Source organism: Schistocerca cancellata, chromosome 5 (assembly GCF_023864275.1).
Source record: "Schistocerca cancellata isolate TAMUIC-IGC-003103 chromosome 5, iqSchCanc2.1, whole genome shotgun sequence".
In the NCBI taxonomy this organism is placed as follows: Eukaryota; Metazoa; Arthropoda; class Insecta; order Orthoptera; family Acrididae; genus Schistocerca; species Schistocerca cancellata.
Window position 1 is genome coordinate 663,796,587 of NC_064630.1, and position 24,210 is coordinate 663,820,796.

Sequence of the window (24,210 nt, forward strand, 5' to 3'; positions counted from 1 at the left end):
GTAGAGAGGGTGGTCTAGGAATATTGTAGGGTTTGACAAGGATGATATGGAGGTTAGGTGGGCGACAAATGACAACTCTGGGTGGTGTGGGGAGTTTATTGTCAAGGGATGATCTCATTTCAGGGCTTGACTTGAGAAAGTCATATCCCTGGCGGAGTAATTTGTTGATGTATTCGACACCAGGATAATACTGGGTGACCAGGGGGCGCTTCTGTGTGGTCTGGGGTAGGAATATTATTGTTGGACGGGGAGGAATGTATTGCTCAGGAGATCTGTTTGTGGACAAGGTCTGCAGGATAACTGTGGGAGAGGAAAGCACTGGTCAGGTTATTGGTGTAACTGTTGAGGGATTCGTCACTGGAGCAGATACGTTTGCCACGAATACCTAGGCTGTAGGGTACTGATGTGGAATGGATGGCAGCTATCAAAGTGAAGGTACTGTTGTTTGTTTGTGGGTTTGATATGGACAGAGGTCTGGATGTGAGCTTCAACAAGATGAAGGTCAACATCCAGGAAGGTGGCTTGGGTTTTGGAGAAGGACCAGGTGAAATTCAGATTCGAAAAGGAGTTGAGGCTATGGAGGAAATTAAGGAGTGTTTCTTCACCATGAGTCCAGACCACAAAGATCTCATCTATAAACCTATACAGGGCCAGGGGAAGCAGCTGTTGAGTCTTCAGGAAAGCCTCCTCCATGTGGCCCACGAAGAGGTTGGCATAGGACGGAGCCATCCTGGTTCCCATGGCCATTCCACTGATTTGTTTGTAGGTCTGGCCTTCAAAAGTGAAGTAATGATGGGTGAGGATGAAGTTGGTAAGTGTGATAAGGAACGAGGTTTTTGGAAGATCTTCGGGTGGGCGTTGGGAGAGGTAGTGTTCAAGGGTAGAGAGATCATGGGTATGTGGGATGTTTGTGTAAAGGGATGTAGCATCTATGGTGACAAGAATGGTTTCAGGTGGGAGGGGAGTGGGAATAGATTTGAGGCATTCTAGGAAGTGGTTTGTGTCTTTGATGTAGGATGGGAATCTGCAACTGATAGTTGGAGGTGTTGATCTACCAGAGCTGAGATACATTCTGTTGGGGCTTTGATGCCTGCCACAATTGGATGGCCAGGATAGTTCTCTTTGTGGATTTTGGGTAATAGGTAGAAGGTAGGGGTACGTGGCTCAGGTGGAGTGAGTAGGTCTATGGAAGCCATTGTGAGGCCTTGTAAGGAACCTTGGATTTTTAGGATTTTCTGCAGCTCAGACTTAGAAAAGCCTGTTTTTCATTATTGTTTCTATTACTTTGGAAAAGCATGACAATAGGGCTATTGGTCTGTAGTTCTCAACATTTTCTATGTCACCTTTCTTGTGAACTGGTAAAATTTTGGCATGCTTCAGATAGTCAGGCAAGCAATCAATTTCGAAGGATTCATTTATGATTTCTGTTAGTGGAGCTTTCACACCGTTTATGTATTTTTTCAGCACACATATTGGGATTTCATCTAAACCTCCCAAGTTTATGTTCTTTAATTGCCTTACAACATTGCATACTTCCTCCTGTAAGTTCGTTGCAATACTGCTAAAGTAGGTATTCACATAATTTGCTAATTCTTTCGGGTTACTTTCTAAGTTTTCTTTGTTTCTGATTTGTGTGTTTGTACCTCTCTGCTTCACACTTCGTGTTTCTTTTTTCACTGCAGCCCATGTAGCTTTACTTTTATTATTGGCAAAATTTATGAACCTATCATTGGCTGATTTTTTTGCAGTGTTGAGTACCTTCCTGTAGATCCTTTAGTAGTTTTTGTAGTAGTGCAAAAAAACTGGATCACTATTGTCCTATTTAATGGAGGGTAGGTATTTACAAATTTGAGCACTTTTTCTAATTCTTTTAGTAATCCATTTATTGTTGGTGGGTGTTCCAATGGGAATTAATGCTTTGGGGAATGTTTCTTCAAATTTTAATTTAAACTCAGACATAAAATTGGAGAACTTGCTATTCACTTTAGTTTCTATATATACTCCTTCCCAACTTTCATGTGCTAACTTTAAGGAAAACTCTTGCAAAGCTGATGGAGAGTAGACTCTTTTATATACATGCAGTTTTGATTCTTTTTTTACACAAGATTTTACTTTTATCATCTGACACAGATGCTCAGATAGTCCCAGATTTTTGACAAGTACATCACAGTTTTCTCTGCCTACATCTGTAGCTACATGGCCAATAGTAGATGATGAATGTGTGGTTATTCTTGTTGCACTGTTGACTCGTGATGATATACCAAAACTATGTAGGATATTCATAAATGTGTTACTGGTGTCATATGTTTTAGTTATATTTATGTTAAAGTCCCCACACAAAAGGATATTATGTTTCAGAGTCAACGCTAGTTCTAGGCTTTGTATAAGTTTTGAAAAGAATATCTCTAAATTACCACCGGGAGAATGATATACACATAATATTGTTAGTTTCTTGGGCATATTTATAGCAACTATCTCTATTGCTGACACTTCAAAGTCTTTGTCTACACTTACCATGATAATATCATTTCTGACTTTAAATTCAATGACGTTCTTAACATAAATACATGATCTTCCACCTTTCATTGTGTTTCTGCAATAAGAACATGCTTGGACATATGAGGGTAAATTAATATATAAGATTTCACTTTCTTTACACCAGTGCTCTGTAATACAGATAACAGTGCTGTCTAAGATTTGTAACTCATCTTCCAGCTGTTGCACTTTGTTTTTTACGCACTGAATATTTTGGTGGAGTACTGTTAGACATTTAATGTTACTTATCTCAGTGGCTTCTTTTTCATCATATCTGCAATTAAAAAATCCTTCAGATGGGAAGGAGGTGTCCTTTTCCGTCTACTTGCTGCCCCATAAATGGTTTTTTCCATGTCTGCTGGTGCTCCTGCTATTGCTGGGATTTCTGCTGTTACTGCTGTCTGTGATGCTGCTATTGATGGTGATGCTGTTGTTGGCATTTCTGTTCCGATTATTGTTTGTACTGCTGCTCCTGCTATTGCTGGGATTTCTGTGGTTACTGCTGTCTGTGATGCTGCTGTTGATGGTGATGCTGTTGTTGGCATTTCTGCTTCGATTATTGTTTGTGCTGCTGCATTTTGTGTAACTGCCATTGGTTGTTTGTTCTGCTGTTTTTTTTTGTTGCTGGTATCATCTGTGATGAGATGGCTTCTCCGTTTTGAGTTGATAGGCATGATGTTGTTTTTTGTGTACATCATCTCAGCCATCTCATTTATTCTAGAACCTATGAACTTTTTCCCATGAATATTTAAATGCATACCATGCCTGGTGAAGTGTTTCCTTTCCAAGAATTTCACATCTAGGAAGTTTGTGTTTTTGTATGCTTTGCATATTTTGCAAAATTGCCTGTTGGCCTTAATAATTTCCTGGTTGACGCATGACGTTTCTATTAGGTCATATCTGTGTGGGATTCCTGTCACTATTGCACTTTCATTTTTCACTGTATCTAGGGTTTTATGGAGGTCACGGACAGCACTTTTTAGTTCATTGCAATAAACAGTTTGTACCACCAATTATAGCTAAAACCAGATTTTCTTGTGTAGTGTTATCATGCTGTATGTTCCTCATAACTTCGTTCATAGGGGCCCCAGGTTTTAAATAGCTGGTAGCTCTAAGATTGTGTTCGTTTTGCAAGATTTTTGCGAGATCACAACCATGACTGTCTGAGTAGACAACTAACTTGGATTTCCTAAGATATGTATTTCTGCCATTACTGCCTTTTGGGGCAATGCTATTTCTATATTTTTGTATATCAGCTGACCAAAGAGGCAGATTACTTACAAGGACTGGGTTTGTATGCGAATTTTTTTTTTTTTTTTTTAAAGAGTGATTAATCATGAGTAGTGGTATCACCACAATCAAGTATTGGCCAATGAACAGACCGATACTGAAATTATACTGACTGTTGACAATGAGTTACAAGAGTATGCTTGCCTATTCCACTGCATTTCACGGGGGTTTGTTAGGATCCGGAGCCATGGTGAAGTGCCTTAGCAGATGGGTTCCCTGGGGTGGTGTTGGTAAGGGAATCCATGAATGGGGTACTGTCTTCTTTTCTTCCTTGATCCTAGCACATCTGTCTTTCTATTTCCTTTTTTACTCTTCCATTAGGAGTAACAAATCTATCTTCCCTCTGTCCATATGAAAGTTCTTATCACAGGATCCCCTCTTTTTACAGTCCATATAGCAGAATTTACAATCTACAACAGTAAGATTGCACTGGGGGGGGGGGGGGGGGGGGGGTATTTCAGTATGAAAACGCCAATGGACTACTCTCATGACACAATGTCATGGTTATTGAGGACGTTACTGACGATTTTTTTAACTTTTGTGTGAGGATGGGTTTGTGTTTAGCTTATATAGGGGAGGATTGGTTCGTGCATACCACATGTCTATCTCTCTCTCTCTCTCTCTCTCTCTCACACACACACACACACACACACACACACACACACACACACACACACACGCACACACACACACACACACACACACACACACACACACACACACACACACACATCCATATATGCACCTGCAGACTGCACAAAGAAAGATGATTTAGAGGTATTTTTTTGCCAGGCTTGTCATAGTTTCAAGGGGAGGGAGGAATAGGACAGGGTGTCCCACTAACAAGCTTGATATAGCAATGACAAGCCAACACTAAGAAGGTAAAAGGAGTTTTGGTGTGAGGAAAGTAGACAGGAGAACTCATGGTGGAAAAGCGGGAGATAGCTGGACTTTTGTGGAGGATGGAGCCTTAAGATGAGGTGAAGTGAAAGGGGAGAAGTACTGAAGTACTCAATAAAGTAGAAGAAAAGGAGGGTAAGGTACTACATATTTGGAGTTACGGGTAAGTAATCCCCAAAGAACAGAGCTTATGCCAGGTCCAGGTGGACCTGTGGAAGGAAGAACCCCAATCACTTTAGAAGAAAGGAGAGGTACATCACACTGACTGGACCTATGAAATAAGAGGAAAAGAGTACTGACTTCCCACAAGGATAGCATTCAATGAGGGAGAAATGCCTAACGATAATATTTGCAAAGAATAGGAATAAGGATTCTGCTTAAGGGATCATCTCCTCCAAACTAGATAATAAATTGATCAAATAAAAATTAGCTAACTCTGTAGCTTACCATAAATATTTGAGTCTCTGCATAATTTGATCTTTAAATTGTGTAACAATTGCTTCCTCCAAAGGCCAGAATACAAATTAATAGAATTAATGGTTAAAGAGCTGAAAGTGCTGTCAAAGAAGCAATGTAAATTAAGGTTCACTCTATGTCACCATGCTATCCGAAGAAGAGGAGCTATTAAATATAAAACAGCTGAATTAATGAAAATTCTAATAGAGGATATGTATGTTTGTAGGGATTTATTGTTAAGTGTATAATCACAACATCTTTTCTCTTACTGGAGGGATATGTAGTGATCCATGCCATCCGTGGAAGGGCATGCATCACATATGTCAAATATAGAGTTCAGAGTAAAGATGTGTGTAATCACAATTAGTTATAAACATCAGGCCACATATTGTGTGAAAGTATTACTCCACAGGTATGGAGTCTACCTGCTAGAGAGCATTTGTAATCTCTGTGGAGCAAGGAGAATGAAGGAGCTCTGGTATCACAGAAGATTTCTGGCACAAGGAAGCTGAATATTAGATTAGATTTACCTTCATTCCAATTGATCTGTAGTGAGAACATCCTCCAGGATGTAGAACATGTCAGAAAAACAATAACACATGACAAATATTTACAACTAAAACAAATAAACAAATATATCTTTCACAGGTCCCAAGTGGAAAATGGAATGACCATCATATGAAAGGATCATTTTACAACATTCATTTACTAAGATTGCATTAATGCACCGAATTTAAAATTTAAATTTTTTGTATTGTTTATAAGGTAATAAACATATAATAGAACTACTACAATACTTATTTACAATGAATGCATTACTGATCTGAAATGGTGCAGAAGTTAAGCTTGTTATGGCTGCTCACAAGTTATTTAAAATGTGTGTTCTTGAGTAATGCACACCTTTTTGTAGAAGGGTAAGAGACTCTAAATCCATGTGAAGATTATTCTTACTTCTAGTAGCTGTTGGTTTGAAAAAGTTATATATTTTTAATGCAAAATTTCGTTAAGGAATAAATATATATTGGGAAGCAGTAATTAGTATCCCTAGTTCCCTAAACAGACCTCTGCAGGATGTTTTTGAGTTCACACCTCATGTAACTCTTATCACATGTTTTTGTGCCCAGAAAACTTTAGCTTGGCTTGATGAATTACCCCAAAAAATAATCCCATATGACATTATGGAGTGAAAGTAAGCATACTATGACAGGTTCTTCATTTTTATATCCCCTATGTCTGACACAATTCACATTGCAAATAGAGATTTGTTTAGACACTTCAGCAGTTCTATAGTGTGCTCCTCCCAGTTGAATTCATTATCAAGCTGTAATCCCAAGAATTTAACACTGTCCACTTCTTCCATCTGCTTGTCATCATACATTGATATACTTGTGGGACACACCTTACAAGTTCTGAATTGCATGTAGTGTGTATTTTTAAAGTTTAGTGACAAAGAATTGCCTAGGAACCAGTGATTAATGTCCACAAATATTGTATCAGCCGATCTTTCTAAGACTACATTTGATTTACTATTTATTGCAATGTTTGTGTCATCGGCAAACAAAACAAACTTGGCATCTGGTAATGTTACTGATGGGAGGTCATTGATATACAGAATAAAAAGTGAGGGCCATAAGATGGAACCTTGTGGGACCCCACATGTAATTAGTTCCCAGCTGGATGATGCCTGATAGCTTAATACATGTCTCTTTCCTAATAACACCCTTTGTTTCCTGCCAGACCTTTCCTGACTTATAAAGCAGTTGTTGTTACATACTATACACAAAATGTTAACGAGAGGTCTTTGAGACAGTAATATTGGTTGGTTCCCCCGTAATGTGTAACCTTTTGTGAAAGTTTGTGATAATATACAGAGTTAATTGGAACCCATCTGCACCTTATTTATGTGAGAAACAGTGTTTTGTTTTATAGGCACTTCACCTACAGAAATCCACATGGAAGAAAGAAGTTCAATGCCAAGGAAAAACAGGGCACAGCGTAGCTGGCCCCTGAGGTAAATCACAAGAACTGCAAGACTGGATATCTACACCAATATAATAAGGGAGTGTTTAGGTGGCAGTGTTAGGTGTAACTGCATGGAGTAATAGGTTTAGAACAGACATTGCTCAGTCAAAACATTGCCACACTAGCTGAATACAGCAGTCATCAGCTATTTAATAAAAACTCCAACAGCCTTGATCGAAAGCTTTCAGTGTGTCATGTGAGGTAAGTGTGAGTTGGGTTTCACATGATCATTGTTTGAGGGAGTAATTCTGTTTGAGATACCTCATTATGTTTGAGCTCAGAATATGTCCTAAGATACTACAGCAAATTGATGTAAAGGATACTGGTCCATAGTTTTGTGGATCACTTCTACTACCCTTCTTGTAGACGGGTGTGACCTGTGCTTTTTCCAAGAACTGGGCATGCTTTTTGTTCAAGGGATCTATGATAGGTTATATTTAGAAGAGGGGCTAACTCAGCCACAAATTCAGTATAGAATCTGATAGGGATACCTATGGGCCTTTGAACTTTGTTCAGTTTTAATGATTTCACAACACAACTAACACTAATACTTATTGCACTCATCTTTTCAGTGGTATGAGGGTTGGGCAATTCTCCTGGGTTTTCCTCTCTAAAGGAACATTTGAAAATGGAGTTAAACATTTTGGATTTGCTTTGTTACTTTCAATTACAGTTCCTGTCTCATTTGCTAAGGACTGCACACTAACTTTGATGACACTGACAACCTTTACATACAACCAGAATTTTTTTGGGTTTTGTGCAAGATTGTTTGACAATATTCTGCTACAATGATCACTGAATGCTTCAGGCATTACTCTCGACAGCCAAATGCGCTTCACTCAGCATGTCTCTATCTATATCCCTACGCTGTGTTTTGCACCTATTATGCCCTAATCTTTGTTTCTTTGTAAGTATCTTTACAGTGGTTGTGTACCACAGAGTGACCCTCCCATTATGAACTGTTCTGTTTGGTACATACCCATCCAGTGCATGGTCAATTATTTTTTTAAACTTGAGCCATAGATCCTCTACATGCTCCTGCCCTGTGCTGAAAGTTTCAAGTTCCTCATTGAGATATGACAATATTGCTTTTTTTATATAGTTTACTGAATAAATAGAAAATAATGGTATTTTTTGGGATCTCTCCAGTGCCTTCAACTGTGTAGATAATGATACTCTGTTTATGGAATTCATGGCTTTACATACAGCTGGTTTGATTCATACATGACAAACAGAATACAAAAGATTGTACTGAATAATTCAATCTCAGAAAGGTAGAAAATTTTTGTAATTGGGGTAAAATGACAAAGGTTAAAATGACAGGGTTTAATATTGAGTCCACTCCTACTCATATATGTGAAGAACCTTCCACGTAACATTCAACTAACAAGACTGGTACTTTCTGCTGATGATACTGATGTTATAATAAATCCTGTTAGAGAGAAAGCAGCAGAAGAGTTAGTAAATAACAATTTCCAAAGAATTATTAAGTAGTGCTTTGAAAATGGACTCTCCTTAAATTTTGAAAAAAACACACTATGTTCAAGCCTATCATACCAACAACTGATGTCACACTTGAGCAGGAGTTTGTAAGTAGGGTTGAATGTTTCAAACTTGAACTGGAAACCTCAAACAACTAAGTTCAGCTACTTTTGCTCTTCGTATAATTGCTAACCTCAAAACAAATGAAGCAACCTCCTGACATAGTCTGCGTATTTCCAGTCAATAATGTCATACAGAATACTTTTCTGGGGTAGCTCATTGCTTAGAAAGAAAGTACTGATTGCCAAAAACAAGCAGTAAAATAACATTTGGTGAAACGTCTTGGCAGATTAAAGCTGTGTCCCTAACTGAGACTCGAACTCGGGACCTCTACTTTTCACAGGTGAGTGCTGTACCATGTGAACCACATCCAGGCATGACTCATGACCCATCCTCACAGCTTTACTTCTGGCAGTACCTCACTTCCTACCTTCCAAACTTCACAGAAGCTCTCCTACATTTGCCACAGCCTCGGTCATGAGTCATGCTTGGGTAGCTCAGTTGATTAGGTTAGATTAGATTGGTAGAGAATTTGCCTGTGAAAGGCAAAGATCCTGAGTTCAAGTCTCACACAGTTTTAATCTGCCAGGAAGTTTCTTATCAGTACACACTCCACTGCAGAGTGAAAATTTATTCTGGAAATAACATGCAGTGTTCACCCATGGACATCTTCAAGGAGCTAGGCATTTGAACTGTGCCATCACAATAAAAATTTTTGCTAATGAAATTCAAAAATAAATAATCCATAACAATTTTAGAACAGTGATGTACATACCTACAACACTAGAGAGAAAAATGATCTTTATTACAAATTGTTAAAGCTGCCAGTGTCTCAGAGAAGAGTTCAATAAGCAGCAATAAAAATTTTCGATGATTTGCTCAATAACATATAATATCTGGCAAGTAGTGAAGCATTTTTCAAATGTAATTTAAAACCATTTCTCATAGACAACTCCTTCTGTTCCAATGATGAATTTCTACTTAAAAACTGGTAGTCAGTAAAAAATGATTGTTTTTAAGTGTAGCTGCATGAGTGTGGAAAAAATGGTTCATTAAAGTTAACACTAATCATGTATACATATCCTGTAAACTGACTCATTCCACATCATTTTGATAAAAGAATTCTTCAAATGATCTATGGAACATGCAACTAACTAATATACCCTACTGCCAAAGGCCAACAAATAAAGGACAGAAGTTGCTCATAATCTAGGTGTGTATTTGCATCAGTCTTTCATTTTTTCACCAACTTTTTGGTACCTGTCTGATGCTGTTACCATGGTTGGGAGACCCTCAACTGAAACTGATACAGCAGCAGTGTCTTTTGTGTCATCCAACAGGCTAAAGATGACAACATCTTTTTTATGCAACTTTCTCTATCACTACAGTGTAATATGTCCACAATCACACTCCAAGCATTGGCATTCGTAGCTATAAACCCACATGACTCAGTGGGGCAGTGTATCCTGCAAGATACAGTTGTCTCTGCCTCTAGGTGTGTATTTTGTAGTGCTGTGCTACACACATACAGTGTCCTTGTGTAAAGACATTAGAATTTTGCTATGATGTTACACAAGCTATTAATGTAATGATAGTGCAGGGGTTTGTCTTTCACAATGTGGTATCTTAAATATTATCTTTTATTAGAATTTGGCAGTGCTTATGGAATTGTAATTTCTATCAGTGTGTTCGTTTCTAACACTATGACATCACAAGTACACTAGTAATGGTGTGGTGGCTTAGCAATGATACATTAATCAGGACCATACTTCATCGTGATTGGATCAGTGCATCATGACATTGACACGGCGTGATAGAAAGTTGATACAACATCATGACACAATGCGATATGATGTTGACATTGACACATAAGCTGTATAATTGGGTAAAATGCACAAAATTGTGGAAAATATGGAAAAATGAGATGTTATGCCTGCTAGTGCCTCTAATGACAAAATATTAATTTGTTAATAACAAAGAGACCTCAAGTGATGTAATTCATTATTAACAACTAGACACAGTCTAAAATCTACCCCTATGCTGCCCACTCAGGTGTATCAGCTAAAAAATTTGGAGTTGGCGATATGTTCTTGAATATCAGTGATATTTAATTTCCTGAGAGCACAATGATGTAGATGTGACATCGAGAACAAAGGGGGGAATTTTGTGTAATTGAACAAAATATGTAAAATTGTGGAAAAACCTGGTAAATATGAGAAAATGGGTGAAAAATACATAAAACTGGGGAACATACAAAAAATATGGAAAAAATACATAAAACTGTGGAATAGTGTGAGTACTTACATATCTGCCTGGGGTGTGGACATTGCTGGTGCCTGAGTAACATAATATTAAATGGGTATCAACAAATAGAACACAGGTGATGTGACTTGGTATAATTTATTATAGACAAACACACACATCCTACAACGTCACTCCAGAATAACCCCTCTACTCAAGTGTCCCAGTTACAAAAGCTGAAGATAGGTTGAGAGTGCTTGATCCTCATTGGTCCAGAGGATAGAAAGGGCTAGAGATTCCCTGGGTGCCGTAATCAATTACCGGTGGTTCCTCAGGAGACAGGAGAGCCCAGATGTGATCCCTGATGACACTGAATGTGTCATCAGGGATCACATTTTGCATTGTATAAATACTGACAGTAGATATATTCATAGTCAACACATATTACTGATTCCCACTGGTATGCCACCAAACTAAGCTCCCAAAAACCAAACTTTGCATCCTGCACATGTAAAGACCACACTTCCTGGGTCTCCACAAACGGTATTTGAAACAGCTAGTGGCTGACATTTTCTTCCATGTAAATTATCATACCAAAGTTGCCACTGATAAGTACATAATTTATCAACTGTATTTTCACATTGTAAAGAAGCCCAGGTAATGTGCAACAACAATAACAGCAAATACAAAAAGTAGAGTGCCCTACCTGCAGGACATTTTGAGTGTGTCTTTCAGTAGACTTACAGAGTATCTTCTCACTGGATTGCTGGATTATTGTCTCCAGGAATGCATTGCAGATGTGGATAAGTGATGGAACTGTCCATAACATATTATCAAACACATATGGACACAAAAAATATCAGCAAGGTGGGTTCCACATACTCTCACTGAGGCATGAGGTGTAACAGCCTAGTGCAAGTCTTTCAATTGGACACCACTTCTGCAAATCTGCAAATTGTGTGTTCCTGACCCAATAGCACCTAGTGTTCCCAGATGGTTACCCATCCAAGTGCTAACTGGGTCTGATGTTGCTAAATTTAGGTGACCAGACAAGAAAAAGTGCATCCAACGTAGCAAGACTGTTGGCCTTGGTCTAAGCTCACAGAACTGCAAGCATTTTTAGGTAAAATAAATTACTATTCTATTCCAAGTGTTGTCAACATTACCCACCCACTTGATAATCCTTGCTGCAAAGGTGTGTGGGCAGGTGATTGAAACCATCACATGCTAAAACACGAGTTACGTATGGCTCCGTGTCTGTTGACTTTTACACTATGTTGTCCTCTTGTCATGACAGCTGTTTTTTTATGGTATGGTCTGGCTGCAGTTATCATACAAACAAATACTCATAGACCAGTACCCTTACATTATCCATTCAGTATAGCATTTCATGACGTGGGGGTACTGGTCAGTTCAGTTATTACTTTGATTATGTGGAATATCAGTTAGTTCATTGATAATTTCTGAGAGGAAAGGTATCATATTTCATACATGAATGTAGTTATATTAGTCCAAATCAGTTTTGTAACAAAATAAATTTCAATTATCTTCTAATTTTTCTATATTTTATTTAAAAACTGATAAAGTGAATAACTAATTCATTCTGTGACATTAAATATTTGGCTGGAATGTTTCTAATCATTAAACTGAAGTTCGCAATGAGGTGTAATACATCATTTTTGGGAAAATTATGGGTTGCACTCTCAATCCTTCTAATCAGTGAAAGATGATCATAACATACAGTAATTATTTTGATTATTGGTTAAGATACGGGCAGCATAACATTGAGGAAATGGTTTATTATTATGTGCAGGTAAGGCAAAGTGCATGAAACTATATAGCCTAATATAAACCACAATTTTATTCATTTGACTCATGTAGTGACATGAGCAGCATGATGTGCTGGGCATTGGCATGTAGGACAATGGAGAGGTGATATCCATGCACATGACCTCCACACTCTGGTCTGAGTAAAAGCTAAGTGTTCAGTTGGACCCAGAACTTTCTAAATGGTCATGATAATATGGAAAATCAAAGCCATAAATGGCAAGCAGTGTCAATGAAGACAATATCCAAAAATGTTTGAGTTTGTGGAAGATGATTGCTGGATTATTGTCACCAAGACTACATTGTAGATGGGGATAGTTGATGGAATTGTCCGAAACATATTATGAAACACACTTGTATATATATAAAAAAAAAAAAAAAAAAAAAAAAAAATAGCAAGGTGGGTTCCACATCATCTCACTGAGGCACAAAAGAATGTATGAAAAGAAATCTGTTACTGACATTTGAATCACTTTGAAGAAGGGGGAAAGGCTTTTCTGGATCATATTGTGACCTGCGATGAAACATCAGATCATCAATATACCCCAGAGAACAAGGCGAGGAGTTTCAAGTAGTGGAGGGATGGAGAGGGGGCACCAATCAGGGTCAGGATTTGAATATTGGGCAGTAAATTTTTGGAAACTCTTTTTTGGGACTCAAAAATTGGATTGCTGATTGACTGTCTGCATGGGTAGACAGTGAATGCGTCCTACTACAGCATGCTGTTGTATGATGCCGAGACTGCTTATTGCAACAAATAATGGCAGCATCCAAGTTGCATGTTCTCTTCCTACACAGCAATAGATGACACTACACAACCACATACAAGAGCAATAACTTGTGAAAAACTCACTAAGCTGCACTGGTATCCAATTTAGCACTGACCTTAAAAGCCCAGACTTGTTCTCATGTGACTACCATATGTTTGGTCCACTGAAGAAAGCATTAGGGTAAGAATGTTTTGGAGATGATGCTGTGGTCACACATTATGTGAGCAGTTGGCTACTGTGGCACGTAACATGGCTGAATTGTTTTCCTCATGGCCTTGTGTGTTACCACTGAACACATTCTAGTTTCCATTTTACTCAAATTATTGTTGAAAACTATAAACATTGGATTGGCCCCAATAGAACAAAAAGCAGTAGCTGAATAGTGTGAGAGGAAGAGCTGGCTTTTTCAAATCAGTTCCTCATTTTAGGGGCAAGTTGTTCTCTAATTTACTTATGACGCAGAGACAACATTTTTTGTTTGCTCTTGTACTATAATGCCATTGAAAATTCATTAATCACACAAGGATGTGGAATAAGAAAAAGTTACATATGCACATGCAGAACAGGAAACCTAATTTACGAATAGTACTAAGTCAACTCTCACTGATAATTATGGGATTAATACACACACCATAATCATGATTATAGCTGTTAACAAGAACATATTTGCTTATCAGGTCTAATCATAAGGCTACTATACACTACTTAGACATATTTCTTCTGCCAGATACATCATTTGCATTCAAAAAACAACTATTACAGAATTTGTTCAGAGAAATTTGTAAATGTATATGTAGAAGCACACTTGTGCATTCACAAGCATTGATAATAAATAAGGTTGAAAATCAGAGACTAATTGTTACTTTTTTGAAAAAAACTTTATTTTGCATTATATTTGTTGAATATGTGCACACAGTCTAAAACCAAGATATTTCACTTGACTAATTCTTCAGACGCTCTAACGAAAAGGGGATCATCAATCATAGTACTGGAACCATCTCCTTCAAGCAATACAGATTTGTAGCTCCGTGCAATAAAGAAAAATACTACCATGTCTCCCAGAAGAAGCCCAGCAAATAAAAAGAACTCAACTGCCTGAAAATTCAATGGAAAAACTAAATTATACAAAACAGTTTTTATGCAAAATTAGAAAGAAAGGATTGCTTATATCAAACTTATCATATTCCTCACAATTTGGTGATATTACTGAACAGTTAACTATGCAGTTGATGTTGTTTCTTTGGTATCACTCAGTACAAGAAAGTTATTTTATCTTCTATCACCTTCATTAAATGAAGTAGATATTTCCGGAATAAAGCTTTGTCATACAGTTCTGCTAGCACATGTTTTTTTGCAGATGATGCAGTTTTCTATGATGAGGTTTAATGTGATAAAATTGTATAATATCCTGTTATATCTGCCCGATTCATATACCAGTTAGTAATTCATATTGTAGAGAAATAAAAAGCCACGCTCATCACAAAACATAAAAATGTAGTTGTCTCACACTACACGTGAATGAGTCATAACTAAAGTCAATTACGTAGTATGAATTCATGGGAATACATGTGTAGCGATATGACAAGGAATAATCATATAAGCTCAACTGTGATTAAAGTAAGTTAAGGTAACACATCAGTGAATAGTAGATACTGTAAACAATCAAAAGGTATCGAAACAAGACAGAAATTCACTAGCTTTCAAACAAATTCTCTTCCAGATTTATAGCATTCATACATACATGTGTGTGTATGCACACTTTACAGCTCTGAAAAAAGATTTGCCTGAAAACTAGCAAAGTCACGGTGGCACTGATCTAATCCTTGTAGCAGCCATCCAAAATTAAAATGTGGGTTTTGTCAGTACAGTGGTTGTACATTTATGGTGCAATAATCTATTCAAGTGTGACATCTACATAGTACTACATACATCTGAAGATGTTCATCACCAAATGAAACTAATTGTCTGGACTTTAAAAAAAGTGTGATCAAAGACTCTCATAAAACAGTTTGAATATCTCATTGGTTGACATTGTAATTCTGTCAGAGACGGTAAAGGACTAAGAAGAGCAGTTGAACAGAATGGATAGTGTATTGAAAGGAGGATATAAGATGAACATCAACAAAAGCAAAATGAGGATAATGGAATGTAGTCAAATCAAGTTGGGTGATGCTGAGGGAATTAGATTAGGAAATGATACACTTAAAGTAGTAAGGAAGTTTTGATATTTGGGGAGCAAAATAACTTATGATGGTTGAAGTAGAGAGGATATAAAATGTAGACTGGCAATGGCAAGGAAAGAGTTTCTGAAGAAGAGAAATTTGTTAACATCGAGTTTAGATTTAAGTGCCAGGAAGTCGTTTCTGAAAGTATTTGTATGGAGTGTAGCCATGTATGGAAGTGAAACATGGACGATAACTAGCTTGGACAAGAAGATAATAGAAGATTTCAAATGTGGTGCTACAGAAGAACGCTGAAGATTAGATGGGTAGATCATATAACTAATGCGGAGGTATTGAATAGGATTGGGGAGAAGAGAAGTTTGTGGCAAAACTTGACTAGAAGAAGGGATCAGTTGGTAGGACATGTTCTGAGGCATCAAGGGATCACCAATTTAGTATTGGAGGGCAGCATGGAGGGTAAAAATCGTAGAGGGAGACCAAGAGATGAATACACTAAACAGATACAGAAGGATGTAGGTTGCATTAGGTACTGGGAGATGAAGAAGCTTGCACAGGATAGAGTAGCATGGAGAGCTGCATAAACCAGTCTCAGGACTGAAGACCACAACAACAACAACATCTCGTTGGTGCTGCTTATTTAACTCTAGTTGTGTCTCATATTTGTAATATTTTGTCACAAGACTGTACCTGATTTCTTTTGTTTGTCTTTCTAGCTTTACCTGCAGCATTTATAGCAGTGATGCTATGGGAAATATATATCACATACTAAAAATGTGTTACTTGCTAATGCAGCAAGAAAATTCTGTAGTTAGTGTCAAAATATCTATCACAACATTTATTTTACAAGTGTTCTCTGAACTTGTACTACCTTTTTGCCACATCCATCACACTAGAAAAAATCTGTCAGCCATGTATAAAGCACTTAGATTTCCATTCTTATTGACTCTTTTGCTATGTTTTTTTCAGTAATCTCCTTTATGCTTATTAGTCTGTCTTCCACCTTTAAGTTCTCAGGTTTTCAAAACTTGTCCTGTGCAGGCACTAACCATCAGTCTTACCTTCTCACTCATCCAGTAAGTCTCCCGTGGCCCCACGTTCTGGGTAGCTTTTGCACAACTCTTCCCATTTCTTAACCAGTCCTTTTTGCCTCATCCCTCTTCCTGTTTTTCAACCCTTCTGCTAGAAGAAGGAGCCAATGGAGAAGAAGGAGCCAATGGCTCTAAAATCTCACATGTTTCCACATCTTTTAAGTGCTTTCTCCCACTGTTGCTTAGTACAGTATATTTTTTATCTATCCATATTATATTTTCCGACATTGATTATTTTCATTGGTACACTAGGTATTAAGAAAGAAATATTTCATTCAAGAATATCGAGAATAAGTAGTTACTTTCACTTTGTACCTGCTGACAAAAATATATAGCTAAATATCTGTGCAAAAAATTTAAATGTACCTGGCTTCTGAAGAATCTTGCTTGAGTTATAAGAATTACAATCAAATTTCCAATTGCAACACACAGGTACCATGCAGCTATCGTTATTGTTCTCAAGCTTTTAGGAGCCTGTAAATAAGTTAATGGACTACACTGGCTGTTAAGTATTTACTCAAAGTAAAGCGATGTTAACTTCTGACAAATAATTTGAATTTAAGTAACAAACACTTACCTGTAAAAAGGAGAACTCTAAGCCTGGAATTGCAAACAATACTTCTGCAATAGAAATTAGGATGTACTGTGGAATCAACCACAACATTGATAGAGTGTTTGGTAGTGTTATAACAAACAGCTTTGAAAACTGAAAAAGAAGTTACAGTTTATTTTGATATTTACTTATTTGTTTGTTTATGCAGTAAGAACTAATTTTGGTAAGAACTAAATCAACCAACTATTGACATAAATATGGATCCAGATAAATCCAAAATTAGATCACATTTAAGCAGCAGTGTTATTGATCAGAACAAGTTTCACAGACACAAAGAGTATTTGTTGAAATAAGTTTTTTCTCAAATAACAGCCTATCCTATCTACAAGTATAAACAAGCCCATATATTTACATCAAACAATTACATTTTATGTGAAACTACAAGTACAGTTTCTGAAAGAGCAGACTGTTGAAATATATTTAGAACTGGTAAATGACTGGTACTGCTTTATATTATTTTCATAGGATGGAAATGTCATAGTGACAGTTAAATTTATTTGCTATTGGTGAAGCGTTATGAGGGTAAGGAGAAAGCGTCATGGTCTGGCAGTGAAAGACAATATCTTTTAGTTAAAGATAAAGACTTTTAGGTAAAAACGAGTCTCTTACTTTTTAAAATAATATCATTTTCTTCCAACATACTTTGTTGCCTTGTATCGTAAATGAGCAGCTTCCACTTTTGAATTACAATTTTAGGAGATTTTAACAATGATAAACCATGGTCCCATAACAACCACTACAATACTTTAATTTCTTTCCAGCCATGAATTTATTTATTTGTGATAATATGTGGAAGTCAGAGTGTGCCAAACCTGATGATATTTCAACAATTTTCACTTCAAAATCCTTAGAACACCCATTAGTAAACCACTTTTGTGTTGGGAGCATTGTCATGAAGAAAGACAGCCTTTAGGTTAGCAATCCAGACCTCCTAATTACATTTTCTCGTCCAGGAGACTTGCATAGTATTTGGCAGCTACTTTTTTTGCAAGGTAATTAATAAGCTCAAAACATTGAATCTCTCATTTTTTTATTGTAGGGTCACCAACTTCTAGAGATTGCTTTGTTTAACAAATATGGTACTCACATTACATGAAGCAACCATTAACTCACCTGTATAATAGTTCCTTTCAAACCAGAATTTTCCCATCATGCCTAAAAACAGCTAAGCTCAAAACCACTATTCAAAATAGGTAAAAAGGATGAAGTGGGTAACTACAAGCCCATTGCTCTACTATCTGTATTCTCAAGAATAATAGAAAAAAAATTTCAAAGAAGAGTAGTAGATTTTCTGGAAGAGCACAAGATACTACCCACAGCACAACATGGTTTCAGGAAAGGCCAGTCAACTGATATAGCAATTTTTGAACTATTAAGTGAAGCACTTCGGAGACTAGATAATGGTGAAAATGTCATTGGAATATGTCTAGATCTCTCTAAGACTTTTGATATAATAGATCACACAAAACTATTGCCTAAGCTTGACAACATGAGGATTAGACAAACATCTACCAACTGGATTCAAACTATGAAATCATTAAATATGGAGTGCCACAAGGTTCAGTTCTGGGACCTCTTCTATTTCTGTTATATGTGAATGACCATTACAAATTCTGCGGGAAGTCATTCAATTTGCTGATGATACAAGTGTGCTAGTGAGTGGGAAATAAATGGAAATGCTTCAGAAGTCTACAACTGAGACATTGAATAATATTGAAAACTGGTTCAGTCACAACAAATTGGTAATAAACACAAGTAAGACAGAGGCACTAAGTTTCTACAATGTGAAAAAAGGTGTGCAAACTGTTCAGATTCAGATATCTGACAAAGACCTTCAGAATGTAGACATTAAGTTCTTAGGAGTATGGCTCCAAGATAATCTTAAATGGGGGATGAATATTGAAAAAGTTTGTAAGAAATTAAGCACTACATGCTATTTAATGAGAATATTAGAGGGATGCTGCGACAAAGATTCTCTGAAAACTATGTATTACGCTTATATATACTCACAACTGAAATATGGAATTATTTCCAGGGTAACTCTTCTCTTAACCAAAAGCTCTTTAGGCTACAAAAAGAATTATAAGAATAATGGAAGGTGTAAAATGGAACAAAACCTGTAAACCTCTCTTTAAAAAGCTAGAAATTCTCCCACTTCCATGTATATGTATGTATGAGATAACCATGTTTGTGAAAAAATATTCAATGGAAAATCCCACTCTCTTCCAGAAAAATGAAAATATCCACTGCTATAACACCAGGCAAAAAGGAGACTTTCATCTAGAGCCTGCCAACATCAACCTGAATAAGAAAGAAACCCTGGAACCCTGTATTATGGGAAAGTTATTTATAATAAACTTCCCCCACAAATTAAATCAATAAATGACCTGGCAAATTTCAAGTCAACTGCTAAGGCATATTTGACTCATCACAGCTTCTATAGGCTCCACGAGTTCCTTCAGAAAGTTCACTAACGATTTGTGTCTTTGCCTTAGTGACGTATCATATAAATGTTACTAGTAATTTAATGATTTACCATGTAAATGTTACTGTAATACAAATATTAATCTGCCAGTACAGTACATGCTCTTTCTGCTTTAAAATATCTACTCTTTATTTTTGTACAATATTTGCTCTGTATATTGTAACTCCGTGATCATTTAATGTAGAAATAATGACGTCAATGCAAATTTAATATTATATTTTGTCATACATTGACTTGTCCTACATGAGAATGTACTATTTGAGTACTATATGTTTACCAGGACCAATAAAACCCTTCTCTACTCTACTCCACTCTACTATCTCATGTTTAGTACTTCATGTAAAATGTGCAAAATTCTTTTCTGGTGTGACTATTTGACATCTTTAATTGCTAATCATACAGCCATGTTTGAATTGACCCATCCATTCAGTAATTCAGTTCTGACCAACTATGAATGAATTTCTATTGGTGATATATAACTTAACACATAATAATGAATTTTATGATAACATGCTCTTCCAGTGTATCCATCTGAATGAAAAACACACAGCACCTCTAGCTAAAAAACCTGTATAATATTCAATCATAAAGCATGCTGAGTTATATAAATGTGGAACATGTAACAACACAATAAAATCAAGTTTAAATTGATTTCTATCTGATCCCTGTGCAGGGCTGCGAATTTTCTCAGTGTGGTTGCAGTAACTCTGAACCCACAAAAAACAACACCACTCCCAGCTTAGCCAAAGGAGTTCAGTGCAGTAGTCCAGAATACAAGCAGTCATCTTCAACAACATAGTAGCTGATTGTATGTGTTCTAACTGAACTTCACAGCCATTGGTATTATTTGACAATAGGCTATCTGCCAATACTGTATTTTTTTCTCTGTACACAATTTATTCCATATGCTTCCTTATCACTGCAGATGCAACTTAATGCTACACAATCCTTAATCATCAACCATTCAACACAACACAAAACTGAAACACATCTGTTACTTCAAAACAGTTGGAAAGAAGGCAACGGAAAATCACTTCAACTAAGAGATTAACTCCAGTGACAACAGTGGCGAATTAGCATAATGTCCTAAACACCTATTCACAATTAACTTTGAAAAATGCAGATAAACATACCACAAAACTATAGCCTTCTTGCTGAAGAATTAAAATATAAACTCCTCCTGGATGCAGAAGCACTTCTGAACAGGTGGCTGAACTCATACTGTTATCAACACTCAAGCAGTACGTGTACCTGAAACAAAAGGTAAACAATTTAAATAGTTCCAGACAGTGGGGTTAATAGAAAGGTTGCAAGGAATTTGTACAAAAAATTGGAAATTGCAACAATTTTGGTAAGTATTTGTTTTTGTAAATTAATTTCAGCAATCAGAATCTGACAGATATTTTGTGTTTGAGAGATTCAGAACTTTGTTCAATGAGAGGCAGCTTTTTCACCGTCAGTTCAAAAATTTTGTATAGGAATATAAATAAACAATTTGTTACTGAAAAGTATGAACTCCATATTTTTGATAAAATCATTTTTATTGGATTCTGCATTTAAATAACCAAGATGCATGATTCCATGATAAATGGAACCATTTCCAAGCATCCCCTATGCTACTACCACAGCTTTGGTCATTTCCGCCCTGCAGTTAATGTGGTTAAACACTCACTCAATGTCTATAAGCACTCTTGTTTGTCAAGCAACCTACACTGATAGTTCCACAGTGTTTCATAAGTGAAGACTGCCACATTTCTTTCATTGTTTATGTTGATGTGCAGTGATTATCAATGATGATACACATTACATCACTGTTATCACTAGAATGGCGGAAGGGGTCAAAATGATCCCTGTCATATGTTTTTCATCCATTGTCATAACCAATTTATTTACTTCATTAATGAAATTATATGATTTTTCTAATTTTTTCTCCTCTTTCTGAAGATGTTTTAGTATTTACAAAATATTTTAATTTTCTTCACCATTTCATTCAGTATACCTAGAATGGTGGAAGGGGTCAATTTGACCCCACTGTAATTTCTCTTCTGAATATAAGTAAATTATCCAACAACACAGTGGCAACAGTGAGCAGTAACACAGAGCAGTTGCTCCTCATTTTTTCAACTTGGCACATGCACATCCCAGTCTACCACAGCTCATGTTGTGTCACTCAGGCAGTCTTTGTCTGTGAAACACATTTTTGAGCATCTATCCTCTGCATGGACTTTCTGATGAAGAAGTGTTACATCTCTCAGATAATTCCGAAGTTGAATCAGAAATTGACTTCACTGATGGAAATGATGATTATGTACCTGACGCCAGTGAAGACGTTGTGAACGAGTGGTGATTAGTGGAAGAGGATTCAGATGCTGATATACATCACTCATCACCTCTTTCACCACAGCAGGTATGCAACTTTTACCCTGTCTCCATTTTCTTATGGTATCCGATTGTGTGTCCAATGTAAGTGAGGTGGGAGTGAGTGAGTGGCTGTCAATTTGTAGGTTTAGTCTTCACTGTGTTACAACATTTTACCCATTTTCTCCACATTCATTTTTTTAACATTTGTAAGAGTGCTGATAACCTCACTGTTGAGTACCTGCAAACTCAAAACACAAGCTAACAGTTTTGGTACTTTGTTGGTGCCATCATCAGGCCCCAATGCCCCCTATGCACACTGCGAACGGGCATACAACAAAGCTTGGTGCAATACATCAGGAGCCATCAAATAAATCTGGTTTCCATGAATATTTTTCTGAAGTGAGTATCCCAATGGGTAGACAAGATCTACATAATGTTTACAATCAAAGTGCCAGTTTGCATTTTGAATAACTTAATATATTCCTCTTTCTGATCTCCAACCCATGTCATGGTTGGCTTCTTATTTGTAGCCACGTAATCATTATCTGACTGCGCATAATGGTATGTGAGTAGTAGTAGATCATGATCTGGGAAACATTCATCTGCCACACTAACAGTGTATAGGTCTTTTGAGAAATTAACTATAAATGCCCAAACAGGCGTTTCCCACGTGTAGGGCTATTGTTAGTACGATATAAATTTAATGATCTGAGTAGTATTAAAAAGAATTTTGAGTTGAGCTCATCTGAGCCTGACAACTCTGTCTTGAAGTCACCACATTATGGATACATTTTATGAGGGTTTTAAAATTTTTCTCATCATTTATTCAATAAATTAATATCACCATTTGGAGATCCACTGAAACTAACAATTGTGATATTCTGCTTCATCAGTCTTTTACATTGAAATTCTCCATTTAATTCAGAGGAGTATGAGCTTACATTTATTTCAGAAAATTTTATATATTGTCTGATAAATATTGTAACACCCCACCCCCATTTTTTCCCATTTCTAAACATTATAGCTGCCAGGATGGACTTGTTAGGTACGAAAAAATTTACCGTATATACTTGAATCTAAGCCGCGCTTTTTTTTCCGGTTTTTGTAATCCAAAAAACCGCCTGCGGCTTAGAATCGAGTGCAAAGTAAGCTGAAGTTCTGTAAAATGTTGGTAGGTGCCGCCACAAGTAACTTTTGCCGTCGAATATGTGTAGCGCTACACAAGCATGCTTTGAAGGCACAAAGATAAATTACTGGCGTCAAAACCTCTGCGCCAGTAAATAAATTTAAAAAAAAGAAAAAGGTGGAAGACGAACGAGCTTTTTTCTCCGCCCCGAGTTTCGACCACTGCATTTTCATACATTATCCAACGAAGTAAATACAAATTCCGTATTGTTCATGTTCGAATGTAGCAGCCTTTCAATGTACTACGAAAATCCGACTGGCAAGACTGTTTGGGATGTTTGTCAATATGGCCAACTCTACGTTCTGAATTTTTTCCTATCTGTGACAAGAGATGGTTGCTAATAGCAACTTTTATGAATTGTGAATCACATGCAGTATTCTCTTCATCATAAGAATAATACGAATATAAACATTTTGCCATGTATTCTTTTGTGTTTGCTGCTACTTCATTTAAATCCTGTCTGCCTAATAAACTTCGAAACTAGAGTGAGACAACAGCAATCGCGGAAGAATATACATATCATGCCATGTTTATATTAGTATTATTCTTACGCCGATTAGAGATACAGTCAGAAATGAAGCACGACAACTGACTAGATTTTTAAATCTAAGATGACTCTAATTTCTGTGCAGAAGGTAATGTACTAAAGAGGCATCTGGAAAGATATTCAAACGGAGAAAAATTTTCGCTAAACTCTCCTTCACAACATCT

The 24,210-nt window shown here is 36.8% G+C and overlaps 1 protein-coding gene across 1 annotated transcript in view; it reads right to left on the reverse strand.

Moving 5' to 3' along the window:
* Positions 1 to 14,516: 14,516 nt before the first annotated feature.
* Positions 14,517 to 24,210, reverse strand: part of LOC126188750 (peptide transporter family 1-like) — a 269,810-nt gene continuing 260,116 nt past the window's right edge. Inside the window, exons 13-16 of the mRNA XM_049930360.1 lie at positions 21,086 to 21,203; positions 17,432 to 17,560; positions 17,221 to 17,328; positions 14,517 to 14,678 (exon numbers count right to left, since the gene is read on the reverse strand). Of these exons, the coding sequence (XP_049786317.1) occupies positions 14,517 to 14,678; positions 17,221 to 17,328; positions 17,432 to 17,560; positions 21,086 to 21,203 (517 nt within the window). The remainder of the gene's footprint in view (positions 14,679 to 17,220; positions 17,329 to 17,431; positions 17,561 to 21,085; positions 21,204 to 24,210) is intronic.